The 18,011-nt window shown below is 29.3% G+C and overlaps 2 protein-coding genes across 2 annotated transcripts; both read left to right on the top strand.

The window, feature by feature from the left end:
* Positions 1-348: 348 nt before the first annotated feature.
* On the top strand, positions 349-1,569 carry LOC122503667. Its single transcript, XM_043614295.1, has one exon. The coding sequence runs from the start codon at positions 349-351 to the stop codon at positions 1,567-1,569; it is 1,221 nt and encodes a 406-aa protein (XP_043470230.1).
* A 276-nt stretch (positions 1,570-1,845) lies between these two features.
* Positions 1,846-3,303, top strand: LOC122503668. The gene has a single exon (XM_043614296.1). The coding sequence runs from the start codon at positions 1,846-1,848 to the stop codon at positions 3,301-3,303; it is 1,458 nt and encodes a 485-aa protein (XP_043470231.1).
* Positions 3,304-18,011: the final 14,708 nt, after the last annotated feature.

Below are 18,011 nucleotides of genomic sequence, written 5' to 3' on the forward strand. Positions count from 1 at the left end.
TAATTCGGTTCGTTACACACCACAGAGTCAAGTACAACAGCTGTTACATTTCATCCTAAAAGTCCATCTCATGTAATTTTAGGAACAGCAGTAGTTGAAATTTGAGATAAAAACGGTAAATATCATAAATGTAAGGCTCTTCTCGATTGTTGCTCACAATGTAATTCAATTACTGATAAATTTGCTACAATTCTCGGACTGCGTAAAAAACCAGTCAATTTTCAACTCAATGGTGTAGAGAATTTACAAACAAAAATTAAATACTCTACATCAACCACGATTAAATCTCGTTTCAGCAACATCAAGCGTGAAATGTCATTTCTTGTTTTCTCAGAGTTTTCTAGTCAAATGCCTTCCATATCAATTGAAAAGAAATCATTCCAAATTCCATGCCATGTTTCTCTTGCCAATCCAGAATTTCATATGCCAGCCGAAATAGATATTTTAATAGGAGCTGAATTTTATTATGAACTTTTAGGTTCCGGTCAAATTAAAGTGCCAGGACAAACGGCTATTTTGCAAGAAACTATGTTAGGTTGGATTGTCGCAGGTCGCTACACAAATCCAAATGTTAGTAACTCCAATCCTATTCAAACTTCATGTAATTTAATTAAATTCCAAGATTTACCAATTTTGTGGGAATTAGAACCAGACGATTCTTCAAAAATACGTTCGAAAGAAGAAGAAATGTGTGAAGCACATTATTCTCAGAACGTTTCGCGAGATGAAAAGGGGTATACAGTAAAACTTCCTTTTAATGGAAAAGAAAATGATCTGGGAAATTCTCGTAATTCAGCCCTATATAGATTCCAAGCATTAGAGAAAAAGTTTGCGAAAAAGCCAGAATTTAAAAAACAATACGTTGAATGTATTGAAAGTTATTTCGATGAAGGACATATCGAAGAAATTATTGGCGATGAAAATAGTGAGGGGGGATATTATTTACCACATCACGCGGTATTCAAAGAAAATAGCCTTTCTTCTAGCACAAGAGTAGTTTTTGATGGTTCAACAGAAACGTCAACCGGACTCTCTTTAAATGACACACTATTTGTTGGACCCGTTATACAGGATAATCTTGTATCTATTTTAACTAGATTTCGTTCATTTAAATATGTGCTTACAGCAGATATTCAGCAGATGTATAGACAAATTCGAGTAAGTCCCGAAGATTCCCTGTTTCAAAAAATTCTGTTGCGTTCGGATCCATCCGAACCCATAAAAATATTTGCATTAAATAGAGTAACATTTGGTACAGCCTGTGCTCCATTTTTAGCAATTCGTACATTAGCTCAACTCGCTTCAGATGAAAGTGAATCATATCCTGAAGCGGCAAGGGTATTAAAAAATGATTTTTATGTCGACGATATGTTGTCAGGATCTCAAACATTTGAAGATGCTATGAAACTTAGAGATGAATTAATACAACTTCTTTCCAAGGATGGGTTTAATTTACGCAAATGGGCGTCAAATGATCCGAATTTGATCAAAGATCTGTCCTCTGAATCTTCTGATTCCCTACAAACGTTAGATCATTCAGAAATAGTAAAAACGTTAGGATTACATTAGGATGCAAAGTCCGATTCTATTTTGTATACCACGAAGTTGTCAGAGTTAAAGGGACCCATAACACGACGTAGTATTTTAGCCGAAATCGCAAAATTATTCGATCCTCTCGGTTTAGTACAACCAGTTATTATAATTGGCAAAATTTTAATTCTAGAATTATGGAAAACAAAACTTGCATGGGATGATCCTGTTTCACCTGAAATTCAAAAGGCGTGGCTCCAATACACTAATGACCTCCCATTGTTACATAAATTTCAATTTAACAGATGTATTGTAATGACAGGTGCAACAGAATTTCAACTCCATGGATTTTGTGATGCCAGTGAAAAGGCATATGGAGCTTGTCTATATCTTCGATCATCCGATAATAAAGGCAATCATGAATCTGCTCTTATTTGCTCAAAATCACGTGTTGCTCCAATAAAAACTGAAACTCTTGCAAGATTAAAATTGTGCGGTGCCACAGTGTTAATCGATTTAGTTAATGCTACAAGCCATGCATTACAAATGCAATTTTCTAAAATTTGTTTATGGTCAGATTCGACAATTGTTTTGAATTGGATAAACACTTCTCCCCATACACTCAAAACATTTGTCGCTAATCGGGTTTCTAAAATACAAAAAAATACAGAACCTACACAATGGCGTCACGTTCCTACATCTGACAATCCAGCTGACCTTATTTCACGAGGTCAACGACCTCACGACCTTTTAAACAACAATTTCTGGTCCCAAGGTCCCTCTTGGTTGAGTGAAGATAAGAATATGTGGCCGCAATTGCATGTTGAGAATTGCAATATTCCAGAAGTTCGGAAAAGTAAGCCAATTTGTTCATTGAAAATTACACAAGGACAATTTAACATTTTGGATAAATTTAGCACATTTCACAAATTGCAGGTTGTAATAGCTCTTTGTTTTCGTTTCTTTAACAATTCAAAAAAATCGAATAAAGTAGAAAGAGATGTTGGACAATTAACTATTGCAGAACTCAATAAAGCAAAACATACAATTTTAAAAATGACACAAGCTCAAACCTTTCCCGACGAATTAATATCTTTAAAACGTAACGGGACAGTCGACTCGAAAAGTAGTCTCTTTAAATTGAATCCTTTCCTAGACCAGGATCTTATTAAGGTGGGGGGAAGACTCGAACACGCAAACATACCTGATACACAAAAACATCCTACCGTTTTACCAAAACATCACAACGTCACAAGAATAATCATTCGCGATGAACATTTAAAACGACACCATGCTGGTGCTCAATCAACCTTATACGGGGTTCGCGAATTTTACTGGATTATTAATGGACGCAATACTACGAGACATATTATCAGACAATGTGTTAAATGTTTTCGAGCGAAACCTCCAGAGACAAGGTATTTGATGGGAAATTTACCAAAAGATCGTGTGTCTTTTACGACACCTTTTACTCACGTAGGGGTGGATTACTGCGGACCTTTTTTTATAAAAGAACACCGTCATAGAAATAGAACTAAAGTAAAAACTTATGTTTCAGTATTTGTTTGTTTGGCCACAAAGGCTGTCCATTTAGAACTTGCAAGTGATTCAACAACAGATGCGTTTATTGCATGCTTAACGCGTTTCTTTTCTCGTCGCGGTGTTGCAAATTCAATTTCATCTGATAATGCTACCAATTTTGTTGGAGCAAATAATGAAATAAAAGATCTTTTTAATGTTCTTCGTGCTCATGAAGAAAGTAAAGAAGTTTAAAATTATTTGTCAAAAAGGAAGTTATTTGGCATTTTATACCACCTCGAGCCCCACATTTCGGTGGTCTCTGGGAAGCTGCAGTAAAATCTTTTAAGGTTAACTTTGTACGCACTGCAGGCAACTCACTCTTAACGTATGAACAACTTCACACGTATGTAGTACAGATTGAATCAATCCTGAATTCCCGTCCTCTTACTCCTTTATCATCAGATCCAAACGATTTTCTCCCTTTAACACCTGGTCATATTTAATTGGTAGACCAATGACTAGCTTACCACAATCAGACTTGCGCAACGTTCCAGCACATAGGTTAAATTGTTGGCAGAACGCTCAACAAATGAGACAACATTTTTGGAACCGATGGTATAAGGAATACCTTAACGAACTAACTTCCAGGAGTAAGTGGCGAGCTGTCACAGATCAAAGTACCATTAAACTTGGTACACTGGTGGTCATCAAGGAAGACAATATGCCCCCAATGGCATGGAAGTTGGCGCGTATAATCGCGACCCACCCAGGAAAGGATGGTGTTATTCGTACAGTTACTGTGCAAAGTGCAAATAGTGCTTACAAACGACCATTAACATCAGTTTTTCCACTTCCAATAGACAAGAAAATTTAAATGAATGTGAACTGATATCTACAGACTTTAATATTTTAATTTGTTAAATTTTAAATTGTTTTAAAGATTACAATTATTATCCCTTTTATTGAACGTAGGCAGTTCAAGGGGGCCGGCATGTTTAATTTCTCAAAATTTAAACTAAAATTGCCTTATGCCTTTTTGTATGATACATATATATTACAATAGTTACACACTTTCTACAAATTCCAAGAGAAAAAGGAAACATCTGCAAATCATAAAATTGTAATGATTTAAAAACTATATTACCTATGTACAAAAGTTTTGAAAAACATGTTATCTTAGGATTTTATACCTTCTTTACTTAAGCTGCTAAAACCCATTAAAGGCACGTAAACTTAAGATAAAAATCAACATAATAAAAAGATTAACCACTCGAGACCCAGGTAATAACTACAGGGTTTTGCATCCGCAAATGAAACTCGCCATTTTTACCTTCGTGGGTTTTTCCAAAATTTTCGGGTTGTTTTTGGTACACATCGGTACTCTTGTAATTCCGATCTAGGTATATACCTTAACTTGCCATCAGCAAAATATGAAAGACACTTACTTACTTTTCGACAATTGACTTGTACGGTTCGTGCACAAGTCTTCACAAAATGTATCACATAAACCTTTTGGTTAATTTTTATGTATAAATTACAGTATGCATTTTATTTAATAAATACAGTTGTTCAGTAATTTAAATTACTTCCAAGTCTTTTTTTGAATTACAACCTTAATTCAATTTTAAAAACAACTACACGCAACAATGGTCTTCAATATGCATCGAATGGCCTTCGAACAAACACAAACCTATTTTCTCCAATTTCTAGAATTAAATTGTAATTCTTAACATATCAAACTGCTTTTATTGTTTAAAAATTATTGTTTAAAAAATATCTTTTATAAATAATTGAAGAGTAATAAAAAAAATTATTTTCATTTAATATTAAGTAGTTCAATGGTCTTCAATACGTATAGAACACCCTTCGAACAATCTCAAATGTATTTTCTACAATTTCTAAAAATAAATTTTAATTCTTCACATATTCAACAGCTTTTATTGTTCAAAAATAATTGTTTATAAATATCTTTTATAATTAATTAAAGAGTAATAAAAAAAATTATTTTTATTGAATATTAAGTCGTTCGATGGTCTTGAATACGCATCAATTACTTGCTTACAGAGTTCGGATTGGTTCGGACATTTTACGAATTAAGTTTTTTTAACTATATTAAATTCGGATTATTGCGGACTGATTCCGAGTTCTTTACATATTGATTTCTAATAATTCCGTACTTATTTTAGAAGATTTCTTTACTGATCATAAATTTAGATTTTTGCGGACTAATTACGGACTCAATTCTTAGACATTTGGGATTACATCGGAGTGTTTTCGGATTCAGGTTTTCGTTTATTACTCTTCAATTATTTATAAAAGATATTTATAAACAATTATTTTTGAACAACAAAAGCAGGTAAAACCATGAAGAATTAAAATTCAATTTCAGAAATTGGAGAAAATAGTTTAGGACATTTCGAAGGCCATTCGATGCATATTGAAGAACATCAAACGACTTAATATTCAATAAAAAAAATCTTTTTTTAATTCTCTTCAATTATTTATAAAAGATATTTATAAACAATTATTTTTGAACAATAAAAGCAGTTGAATATGTGAAGAATTACAATTTAATTTTAGAAATTGGAGAAAATAGTTTAGTCACTGTTCGAAGGCCATTCGATGCGTATTGGAGACCATTGAACGACTTAATATTCAATAAAAATAATTTTTTTTATTACTCTTCAATTATTTATAAAATATATTTTTTAAACAATAATTTTTGAACAATGAAAGCAGTTTAATTTGTGAAGAATTACAATTTAATTTTAGAAATTGGAGAAAATAGTTATGTGACTGTTCGAAGGCTCTTCAATGCGTATCAAAGACCATCCAAGGACTTAAAATTCAATAAAAATAATTTTTTTCATTACTCTTCAATTATTTATAAAAGATATTTGTGGCATTCCAGGAGAAATTTACTACTTTTCGGAGCACCCTCACCGATTTCTTTCAAACTTGGTAGTATTACATTTGTTGGTCTAAAGTTTCAGAAAATCAATTTTTTAAGTAAAATCAATTGTTTATTTAAAAGTTACAACAATTGCTCAAAATTTTTTAAATGCCCATATCTTTTAAACGGTACAAGATAATTGAGTTTTCTTTTTTGCTAAAAATTCATAAAGACGAGACGCTTCAAAATGTTATTAACATTTTTTCTTATTTTGTTAATTAAAAAAGTTATTTAAATAAATAAAATTAACTTTTGAGCAAGAATTCAAAATTAAATGACTTACGAACCAAAAAATTCCTTGTTTTTCACACTTTTATATTCCGAAGAAAAAAAGTTGATCGAGTTTTTCAATCACTTATAATTTAAACAATTATTCGCTTGTATACAATTATTTTGCAACTAAATGATCATCTGTTCTCACCTGCGCGCGACTACTGCTTCATCACGTCCGTCTGTCGGCATATAATATATTTGACAAGCGTGGAAAAATTGAGGTTATGTTTAATCAAAACAACGCATTTCAATCTTTTTAAAGTTTTAGGATATCAGAATATTAATATCCTGATTTAACTTTTTTTTCCATGACTGCTAAAAACTTTAAAAAGATTGAAATGTGTTGTTTTGATTAAACATAACCTCAATTTTTCCACGCTTGTCAAATATATTATATGCCGACAGACGGACGTGACGTAGCAGTAGTCGCGCGCAGGTGAGAACAGATGATCATTTAGTTGCAAAATAATTGTAAACAAGCGAATAATTGTTTAAATTATAAGTGATTGAAAAACTCGATCAACTTTTTTTCTTCGGAATATAAAAGTGTGAAAAACAAGGAATTTTTTGGTTCGTAAGTCATTTAATTTTGAATTCTTGCTCAAAAGTTAATTTTATTTATTTAAATAACTTTTTTAATTAACAAAATAAGAAAAAATGTTAATAACATTTTGAAGCGTCTCGTCTTTATAAATTTTTAGCAAAAAAGAAAACTCAATTATCTTGTACCGTTTAAAAGATATGGGCATTTAAAAAATTTTGAGCAATTGTAACTTTTAAATAAACAATTGATTTTACTTAAAAAATTGATTTTCTGAAACTATAGACCAACAAATGCAAGTTTGAAAGAAATCGGTGAGTGTGCTCCGAAAAGTAGTAAATTTCTCCTGGAATGCCACAAATATCTTTTATAAATAATTGAAGAGTAATGAAAAAAATTATTTTTATTGAATTTTAAGTCGTTGGATGGTCTTTGATACGCATTGAAGAGCCTTTGAACAGTCACATAACTATTTTCTCCAATTTCTAAAATTAAATTGTAATTCTTCACATATTAAACTGCTTTCATCGTTCAAAAATTATTGGTTAAAAAATATCTTTTATAAATAATAAAAGAGTAATAAAAAAAATTATTTTTATTGAATATTAAGTCGTTCAATGGTCTTCAATACGCATCGAATGGCCTTCGAACTATAATAACTTAACTATTTTCTCCAATTTTTGAAATTGAATTTTAATTCTTCACAGCATCACCTGCTTTTATTGTTCAAAAATAATTGTTTATAAATATCTTTTATAAATAATTGAAAAGTAATAAAAACAATTATTTTTATTGAATTTTCAGTCGTTGGATGGTCTTTGATACGCATCAAAGAGCCTTTGAACAGTCACTAAACTATTTTCTCTAATTTCTAAAATTAAATTGTAATTCTTCACATATTCAACAGCTTTTATTGTTCAAAAATAATTGTTTATAAATATCTTTTATAAATAATTGAAGAGTAATAAAAAAAGATTTTTTTTATTGAATATTAAGTCGTTTGATGTTCTTCAATATGCATCGAATGGCCTTCGAACAGTCCTAAACTATTTTCTCCAATTTCTGAAATTGAATTTTTATTTTTCATGGTTTTACCTGCTTTTGTTGTTCAAAAATAATTGTTTATAAATATCTTTTATAAATAATTGAAGAGTAATAAAAAGAAATTTTTTTATTGAATATTAAGTCGTTCAATGGTCTTCAATACGTATATAGAATATTACGAATTAGTCCGAAAATTGTACGAAAATGGTCCGAAAATGATCCGCGTTAGTCTGATATTAATCTGAACGAAAACCTGAATCCGAAAACACTCTGATGTAATCCTAAATGTCTACGAATTGAGTCCGTAATTAGTCCGCAACAATCCGAATTTATGATCGGTAAAGAATTCTTCTAAAATAAGTACGGAATCATCAGAAATCAATATGTTAAGAACTCGGAATTAGTCCGCAATAATCCGAATTTAATATAGTTAAAAAAACTTAATTTGTAAAATGTCCGAAGCAATCCGAACTCTGTAAGCAAGAAATCCGATCCAACGAATTAGGATTAGATTTAATCCAATAAAATGGCATAATCCAAAACAAATACTAATCAATTCGAAATATGTATGCAAAGAATCCAGTAATAGTCAGCGGCAATGCGAATAATATCCGATCAAAACACTCCAGTCTGAAAAGAAGTCTTATAATAATATGGAATTTGTAAATATATACAATCCACAGACAGTCAAAAACAATACATATTTAATCCAATTCAAATACTTAATCCGGAGTGATTTTGGTTAGATATATTCAAACTATAATTATAATTTCGTATGACAAATACCTGACCATAACCCAAGCGTTTGAAATTTTAAGTTAATGTGAATAAAAATTGCGATAGGTAAATCGAAAAATATGTTGAATGTACAATAAAGTAATAATAATTAATATGTGTAACTTGTATAATTATTTTTTTATTAACATTCACTAAATTGTCAGGACTAAATTTTGACTGTTTCGCACTAATTCCAGATTCACTAGTTAAAATTAACTAATTAATGTCGTACTTCATCGGACCAACTCCGGTTTACTAGTTGTTCACAAACCGTTTAGAGTTCGGATTTATACGGATTAATTTCTAATGACAAAAACCTGACCATAAACCGGACTGTTTCGGACAAATTTCGGATTAGTCTGAAATCTGTCCGGTTTTTTAACCAGGGTTATCGCTGTTTCAAGTAAAACTTTTTTCAATGTGTAATAAGAGTCTATTGTTTCTTTAAAAAGTATTTAAATGAAAATGGCTTTATATTGTTTAAAATAAGCAATGCAAAAGATATAATTATCTAAAAAAATAATTTTTCACTTTCTGCTGATTATCGGCTGTGGCTAATTTTTTTATTGATTGTGAATTAAATTCATTAATTATTGTTTTTATATTTAATTATTGCTTATTATTGTCTATTTTTTTTAATTCCCTGTATAAGATCTTGTACAAGAAAATGCACACGTTCAGCAGCTGAACTTGTAACAACAAAATGTACAATTTCTTGTACAAGGATTTAAAACAAGTTCTTATATTAGAACTTGTACAAGAAAATGTACAAGTATATACTTGTACAAGAAAAGAAACTAGTACAAGAAAATGTATATGATCTTGTACGGGTTCATGTACAAGTACTTGTATACATGAACACGTTCATGTTCTTGTACAAGTAAATTTATAAATAATTTTTTTTAGAAAATTGGATTAAGCAAATTTAGTAGTATAGCTAGGCCGGTTCTGCCCCAGGTTCTGATATCGGCTAAGTGCCCTCGGTCGGTAATGCAGATTTCTACTTTATCAGTGGTTGGTAGGGATGTTCTATCTTACCGACCGAGCGTAGTTCCGGCTGCCACCGCTAGGTGGCGCCACTTGCAAATTCCAAGCCCCTTTGCGGGAAATTTGAAAATTTAATTTCAAACTTTCAAGTGGCTTAGAAGGGGCTCTCTGTTTTACCAACCGATTTTTTTTAGTTCTGGCTGCCGCCGACAGATGGCGCCACCATCAATTTCAAACCTGCTTGGCGGGAAATTTAAAAATTTAATTTCAAACTTTCGAGTGGCTTAGAAGGGGTTCTTTGTTTTACCGACCGATTTTTTAGTGCCGGCTGCCGCCGATGGATGGCGCCACTAGCGAATTCAAACTTGCTTGGCGGGAAATTAAAAAATTTATTTGATAAATTCAAACCGCTTGAACAGAGAGCCGCCATTTTGTTTTACCGACCGAGTGAGGTTTGAGTGTTGTCCCGAGAGATGGCGCCACAACTTAGTCGTTTGAATTTTTGTATTTCGCGGGCAAAGATGACGCCATATTGTTTTATTAACAAATAATTTAATTATTTCTAATTCCTACATTACACTTTATATTTAAGGTAAGTTTAATAATTTAAACATTATTTTACTATATTTGTTTCATGCTAAATATTGATAGCCTACATAAGATTAATTATTACTACATATCGTTTTTAAATATTTTTAACTATTTTCTTATATATATATATATATATATATATATATATATATATATATATATATTATATACTTATATGTAAATTAGTTAATTAATTAATTTAATATTTATTCTATAATATATTACTCAACACTATAATAAACAATTTTAAAGTCAAATTAAGTTTTTACACAAAGAGAATCCTATTCGCAATACACTCGAATCGACATATTCTCATGGTTCGAAAAGAATTGAATGTCTCTCATTGGTTAATTTTTTTAATCAAAATTAAACGACTTCAACATAAAAATTATAACAAAACTATAGATTGGTTAAAATGTAGAGTATAAATATATAATAAAATAAGTATTATCAATCATTTTAATACTTAATAAATATTTATTTTAATTAAAATTTGAAATTTAAGTTTGTACTTTACTAATTTTCAAATTATTTTGTGTAAGGCGGGAATTTTCAAACATTTATTTACACACAATCCTTTAAATTGATTTTTTAAATTAATAAAGTAATTTTGAACATAATAGTCATTAAAAATCATTTTTTAAATTTTATCTTCATTGAGAAACTTACTTTTCAATTAAAAATTGTGGAAATTGTAGAAAATAGTAACAAAAATTTTATTGTGGCATCCCTGAATCACCTCGTTTTCATGCAACCCAACCTTCATTACAAACAAACCGGCTTCCAACTTGCACGTGGTGACTTGATATACGGTTATAATATAATTAATAATAAATATTGTTTTTATTTTATACATCTATATTTAAATTAAATAAACGTATTACTTAATATTTAATATTAGAATTTAATACTAATACAAACTTTCTAATATTGCAGAAAACGTTCCTAGAAGATTAGAAGCATGGAGAGAAACGTAAGTTTTTCTCCCTTTATCATAATATGAAATATCCAATAATTATTACTTTTTCCATTCTTTTTTCTGTAAATTATTCTTATTTTCTTTTTCTGTAAATTATTCTCATGTTCTTATTCTGTAAATAATTCTCATTTTCTTTTTATAACCTCCAATAATTATTACTTTTTCCATTCTTTTTCTGGAAATAATTCTCATTCTTTTTTCTGTAAATAATTCTCATTTTCTTTTTATAACCTCCAATAATTATTACTTTTTCCATTCTTTTTCCGGAAATAATTCTCATTCATTTTTTCTGTAAATTATTCTCATTTTCTTTTTCTGTAAATAATTCTCATTTTCTTTTTATAACCTTCAATAATTATTACTTTTTCCATTTTTTTTTCTATAAATTATTCTTATTTTCTTTTTCTATAAGTTATTCTCATCTTCTTATTCTGTAAATAATTCTCATTTTCTTTTTATAACCTCCAATAATTATTACTTTTTCCATTCTTTTTTCGGAAATAATTCTCATTCTTTTTTTCTGTAAATTTCTGTAAATTATTCTCATTTTCTTTTTCTGTAAATAATTCTCATCTTCTTTTTCTGTAAATTATTCTCATTTTCTTTTTATAACCTCCAATAATTATTACTTTTTCCATTCTTTTTTCTGTAAATTATTCTTATTTTCTTTTTCTGTAAATTATTCTCATCTTCTTATTCTGTAAATAATTCTCATTTTCTTTTTATAACCTCCAATAATTATTACTTTTTCCATTCTTTTTCCGGAAATAATTCTCATTCTTTTTTTCTGTAAATTATTCTCATTTTCTTTTTCTGTAAATAATTCTCATTTTCTTTTTATAACCTCCAATAATTATTACTTTCTCCATTCTTTTTCCGGAAATAATTCTCATTCTTTTTTTTCTATAAATTATTCTCATTTTCTTTTTCTGTAAATAATTCTCATTTTCTTTTTATAACCTCCAATAATTATTTCTTTTTTTTCAATTCAATTTTATTTTTAATTAAAAATTTTACAGGTGGACTTAAATGCACAGCTCGAAGCAATTCAAGATTTGCAATATGATCCGGAGAATCCAGCATTATTTGCGGTAAATCGTTGGGACCAGCGGCCGGATATATTACCTATTATTCCAAATAATATTGTGGAGGATATATTAGGTATGGAAGAAAATGTAGAAGCTAGTCGGAATGAAGGCGAACGTCCTAATATTATACCAATTATCCCGATTAATATTGTGGAGGATAAAAATATGGCAGATATGCAAAATGAAGCAGCACAGGCGTTGTTGCTTCTGAAAGAAGCGCCTCAGAATCCAGCTCAATGGATTAGATGTAGGACTGTCGCAAATAGTAACAACACAACGCTCTCAGGTGGCACCCCTACATCAACCAGAGCCAGCCCCACGTCGTGCTGTTGTGGAAGCACCTGTGCCAGCTGAGGTAGTTTCTGTTCTTCATCGTCGTCGTATAGCTCATGTCCCTCGTCACCAGAATCCAAGACCAGTGCCAACGCAACGTCACGAAAGACTTAAAGCTTATGTTCAAAGACGTAGAGCAATCTTGATACCTCCTGTTCCTCTTAGAGTCGTTTCTCCAATGGGCACGGAACGGAGTACGTGAACGCTCGACGCGCACGTGCTGACGTCACGAACGCAACTGTTGCCAACTGTCAGTTAGTAAAACTTGTTGTTCAAGTTTCAGAAAGTACAGTAATTGTATATAAATATCATAAATAATTATAAACTGTATAATATATATATCCTCCAGTTCATATTTATTATTATTATATGATATTATCATTATTTTTTTGGTAAATCATAATATTTTAATAATAATTATGAAATATGAATTTATCTGAATATTGTTTTTAAAAATTTTGTCTTAATACTGTTAAACCTTTTTTTGCTTATAACCCGCATATTTTTTGGTAAATTTTTTTTTAATTCTTAATAAACTTGAAAAATATTAAATAAATTACTGAAAAATGAGAAAAATTATCATTGTTGAAACCCTTGTGAGGTTTAAGTATTAAAGTTTGATATACATTTTTAAATATTTTATAAAAGTAAAAACAAAATTTCTATGTGGGTACACAGGCGAATTTGTTCTCCATTTCTATACAAAAATTTACAAAGATTTTTTCAGAAGTGTTTTGAAAAACCAATCAAGTTATCAAATAAACACTTTTTATGTTCGATTTATAATCTCGATTTTCACTGCTTTTCACAAGGTAATGGAAATTCACCTTTAGGTTTTCCATTTACATGTGTAATTTTGAGGTTATATTACTTCCAGCAGTTTTTTTTACATCTGTGCGCTCAAAGTTTAATAATAAAGTAAATTATTATTTTTGGTTTTTTAACATCATGATCATGATTATTGTGTATCTGTTCGCTATTGCTAATGAGTGGTTAAATGTGGTAAATTTTTTCAACCGATTGTGTAGAAGAAGGCCTCAATTTCGTAGGTGGTGGGTTAAGCCACACATAAGACAACAAATGCGAGATTTGTTTGGTTCATACCGCACTCTTTTTTTGTACTTCATGTACAATGATCATGAAGAATTTCATAAAATGACTAGAATGTCACCGGATCAATTCAACACTCTGTATGGTCTTATTGCACATAGACTTCAAAAAACAAGCATCAGAAAACCGCTTCCAAAGAAACTTCGTTTAGCTGTCACTTTAAAGTAAGTAAAGTTCAGAGTTTGTTTAATACTGTCAACTATAGTGTATTTCTGTTTATGTTTTTTGTCAATTTTCAGTCAATTAAAAATGTAAGCTTAAATGAAAATGTAAAGTATATAAAAATTGTGACGTTGTAAAAATTCTTTTGAATTTCACAATTCACAATTTTTTTTTAATATATAATAATAAACTAACTAATTGATAACAACAATCGTCGCATAAATTAATTTGAATAAATATAATTTTTTTATTTATTTTAAGTTTATTAACAATTGATTTTCTTTAATTTTGATCAAAAATGATCTGGCGCCCGTGGATTATTTAATTTTGGTGCGACGTAAGTGTAATCTTTAATTTATTTCTATAATTAAATTATAAAAACAAAACATATTTTTCAATTTTTAATTGTTTTCAAATTAGAGGTTACAAAATATAAAGTATAAACTTTATATAAAGATATATAATAATTATGGCTTTTTTAAAAAGAATTTCTTTTCGACTTTAAAATGCTTAAGTTTGGATTCATTTTCTTTCCAATAAAAATAACTATTATTTTAATATTCAAGTTAATAATTTGAAAATTTCTCAATGTTTTGAAAAATTAATGTCATTTCTAAAAGAAATACTTCTGTTATCCAATATTTCTTATATTTTAAGTATGAATTATAAAATAATTTTTTTTGCAGCTACTTGGCAAATGGCGACAGCAACTGAACAACAGCGAATTTTTTCCGCATTGGCCATTCTACGACATACAAAATAATTATTGAAGTTTCAAATGTTATTTGGGATTGTTTGTCACCTTTGTATGTCGCCAGAAAAGATGCTTTCGATTGGGAAATTGTTTCCCGTGCATTTTTAAATAAATGGAACTTTCCAAATTGTCTAGAGCCCATTGATGGGAAAGAAATAAGAATAAAAAAACCTCCTCATTCTGGATCTATGTTTTTTAATTACAAAAAATTCTTTAGTTTTAAATTACTAGCTGCTTGTGATGCTCATTATCGCTTCATTTGGGTTGACGTAGGAGATTATGGTAATTTGTTCTTCAATATTTTTGATAATAGTAAAGATACTAATATATTTAATGTGTATTTACCAAAATGTTTAATTTGTAATTGCAGGATCTGTGAGTGACGTTTCAGCGTTCACTCATACTGACTTTAGTATAGCATTGGAAAATAATGAAGCAAATTTACCAGCCGATGCTGCAATTCCTGGAACCAATATTAAACTGCCTTATTCTTTTATTGGAGACGCAATTTTTCCTCTAAAACGCTATTTAATGAAGCCATTTGACAGGAATATGGGACTTAATGATAGACAAAAAGTCTATAATTACAGGTAACAGTTGCTGTTCCTAAGTTGAAGTATGAAATTTTTGTATTCGTTAGTTATTATTCACTAACATCAATAACTTCGTAATATTTTATTGTAAAAGGTTCCTAAACAGATCAATAGATTCGATTTTAAATATGTACTCTCTAAATTTTTAACAATAGTTAAAAAATGATATAAAAGTTTTTAAACCAATTTAGTAAAATATAAAATTTCTCTAAAAGTTTTAATTTTTAAACTTCAAATGTCTTAAGATAGAATATGAGTAGAATATTCACCAATAACTCAAAAGATGAGCATAAAAAGCATTTCAAAAATTTTTTAATTGCAAAAAAACAGTTATTCTTGACAAGTGTTGCTCAAAATACTCTCATTTCATTTTTCCCACGTGAGTACTATAATGTAAAAATTTTTTGCCTATAAGTATTTAATAATTTGAAATATTTATTAAATTGTGCTGTTTACACAACGGAAAAGACATTTTCTAAACATGTGATTTTTTTATTCTTGAGCTAAAAAATTATAAAGATAAATCGAAAAATTTTATTATTAAAAAATGTTAATGCCAAGGATAGTAATCAATTTAAATCATGTTGTTTGGTTTATTTCGCTTAAAATTTCCTGCCTTTTAAAGAATTTTTAAAAATCCTCCGACTTTTCCCTGATTTTTAGCTTTTTTCTTATATGCGGCCACTCTTAATAATAACATTTCATATAACTTTAGTTAATGTTTAATCAAATTGTCTGCAATCATTCTCTTACATTTTTTTAGATTAGCCAGAGCTAGAAACACCATAGAAGATGCCTTTGGTCTACTATCAAATAAATGGACCATTTTGAAGAGCAGAATGGATTTCAAACTGGAAACGTCAATATCAATTGTGTTAGCTTTAGTCTGTCTCCATAATTTTCTTATAACACACGAATTATTATTAGACGAAGAAGATAGAATGTATGTTGAAAATAACCTAGGTAATAGACAAAATGTAGACAATGATGAAAACAATCATGATGAAGATGAAGATGAAAACGTCGATGTTCCCCAAAATGTATTTCAACAAAGAGAAATGCTGACAGATTATTTTAATTCGGAGGAGGGAGCATTGTAATATATTTATTACTTTCTATAAATATAAACTTAAAAAGTAATTCATTTTTTTATACTTACATAATAAAAATGTAGTTAAAAAATTTTTACAACACTTTGGTAGAAAATAATAAACCAACCCATTAGTTTTATTCCTTTTTTGTAACTACTACATACTGCCAATTTAAAATCGAAAACATTAACGAGCAGTTAGTATTATATATATTATATGTTATTATTTAGACACTTACAAAATTACTGTACATGGAATATATTTTTTATATATTGTAACAGCTATCACTTTTTTTTATACATTAATAAAAATTTTCAATTTTTCACAACATGTTTATAAATATTATTACTTGTATATTTAAGATTGAAGCAAAACAAATAAAATAAACATTTACAAGAATAATACTGAATTTTTTAAAAGTGTCGTTGCTCTCTAAGAGTTTTAAATAACATAAAAAATTAATAATCAAATGTAATGAGATAAAATAAAATACAATGAAAATGAACTGAAAATAGTGAAAATTGAAATCAAGCTTCAAAAGATTCTATAGTGTCGAGAATTTTTGGAAGTATCTCTCTTTGTCCTTTTATAGAGAAATTTATAAAGCTTCTCTTTATTAAATTATAAAACCCATCGTTAGTTTCAACATTGTTTTTATCAGAACTATCAGTAACCACTGTTTTTCCAGATGATTGTTTCCATTCCACATATTTTTTAATTTCAATTGTGGCATCAGACAAATTTGAGGATGCTTCAATCACTGATTTCGATGCCTCTTGAATTAACGAATCATCCTTCTTTTTTTTTCTTAGTGCAAAGTCATCCCAAGGGGGTACAATTTTTTGCGTAACTTTCGTACTAATTGGAACTTTGCTACTTAAATGTGATGTTGTTGGCGCATTTCGCTCTTTCTTCTTTTTTGTCGAAGAGAAACTATCAGAAGACGACGATGATGGTGGTCTTGATAATGGTGGTGATAATATCCTGTTTGATGGTGATTGGTAATTGGCCATTTTCAACGATGACAATGGTAGTGGTGTTTTTGAAAAGCCAGCGACAGTCATAGTAGAATCCTTCGTCGAAGATATTGATTGAGAAATTGGTAATGATTGAAATTCGACAGACATTGATGGCAAAGTTTGAAAATGTTCAATAAATAAGGATGTTGGTGGAATTTCAGGTGGAAAAATTGATGACGGTGTTTCAAAAATATCGGAAGTTCCAACAGCAAGAGTAAAGAAATTAGTAGAATCCTGGGATTTCGACTGAGAAAGTGGTAATGAGTTAAATGTAGAAGGCATTGAGGACGAAGATTCAGATGTTGCGATAAATTTCGAAGACGTTGCAACTGCAGATAAAGCTGGTAGCGAAACTAAAAAGTAACAAACAGAATTTAATAATCTTTGCTTTCTATTCTCTTTTGTAGAACTGAGAAATATTTATATTACATATACTGTATGTAACAAAACATTTTGGAATTAAACACACTTGGAAATATACATAAACTACTAATGAATTATAATTTATTTTCAAACAAATAAAGTAATATTTTTTATTATTATTCTCTTCAATTTAAGAATGTTCAAAAACAAAAGAGAATTTCTAGTTCTAAGTAAAATTGAATATTCTTAGGAAATATAACATAATTCAATTCTTCTTACCAGTACTATCATTTTGCATTTCT

The sequence above is a fragment of the Leptopilina heterotoma genome, unplaced genomic scaffold (genome assembly GCF_015476425.1).
Source record: "Leptopilina heterotoma isolate Lh14 unplaced genomic scaffold, ASM1547642v1 Lhet_267, whole genome shotgun sequence".
NCBI classification, from domain to species: Eukaryota; Metazoa; Arthropoda; class Insecta; order Hymenoptera; family Figitidae; genus Leptopilina; species Leptopilina heterotoma.

Excerpts from the sequence above, each read along its gene's own strand:
- LOC122503668 (XM_043614296.1), top strand. The coding sequence starts at position 1,846 with ATGACAGGTGCAACAGAATTTCAACTCCATGGATTTTGTGATGCCAGT.
- LOC122503667 (XM_043614295.1), top strand. The coding sequence starts at position 349 with ATGCCTTCCATATCAATTGAAAAGAAATCATTCCAAATTCCATGCCAT.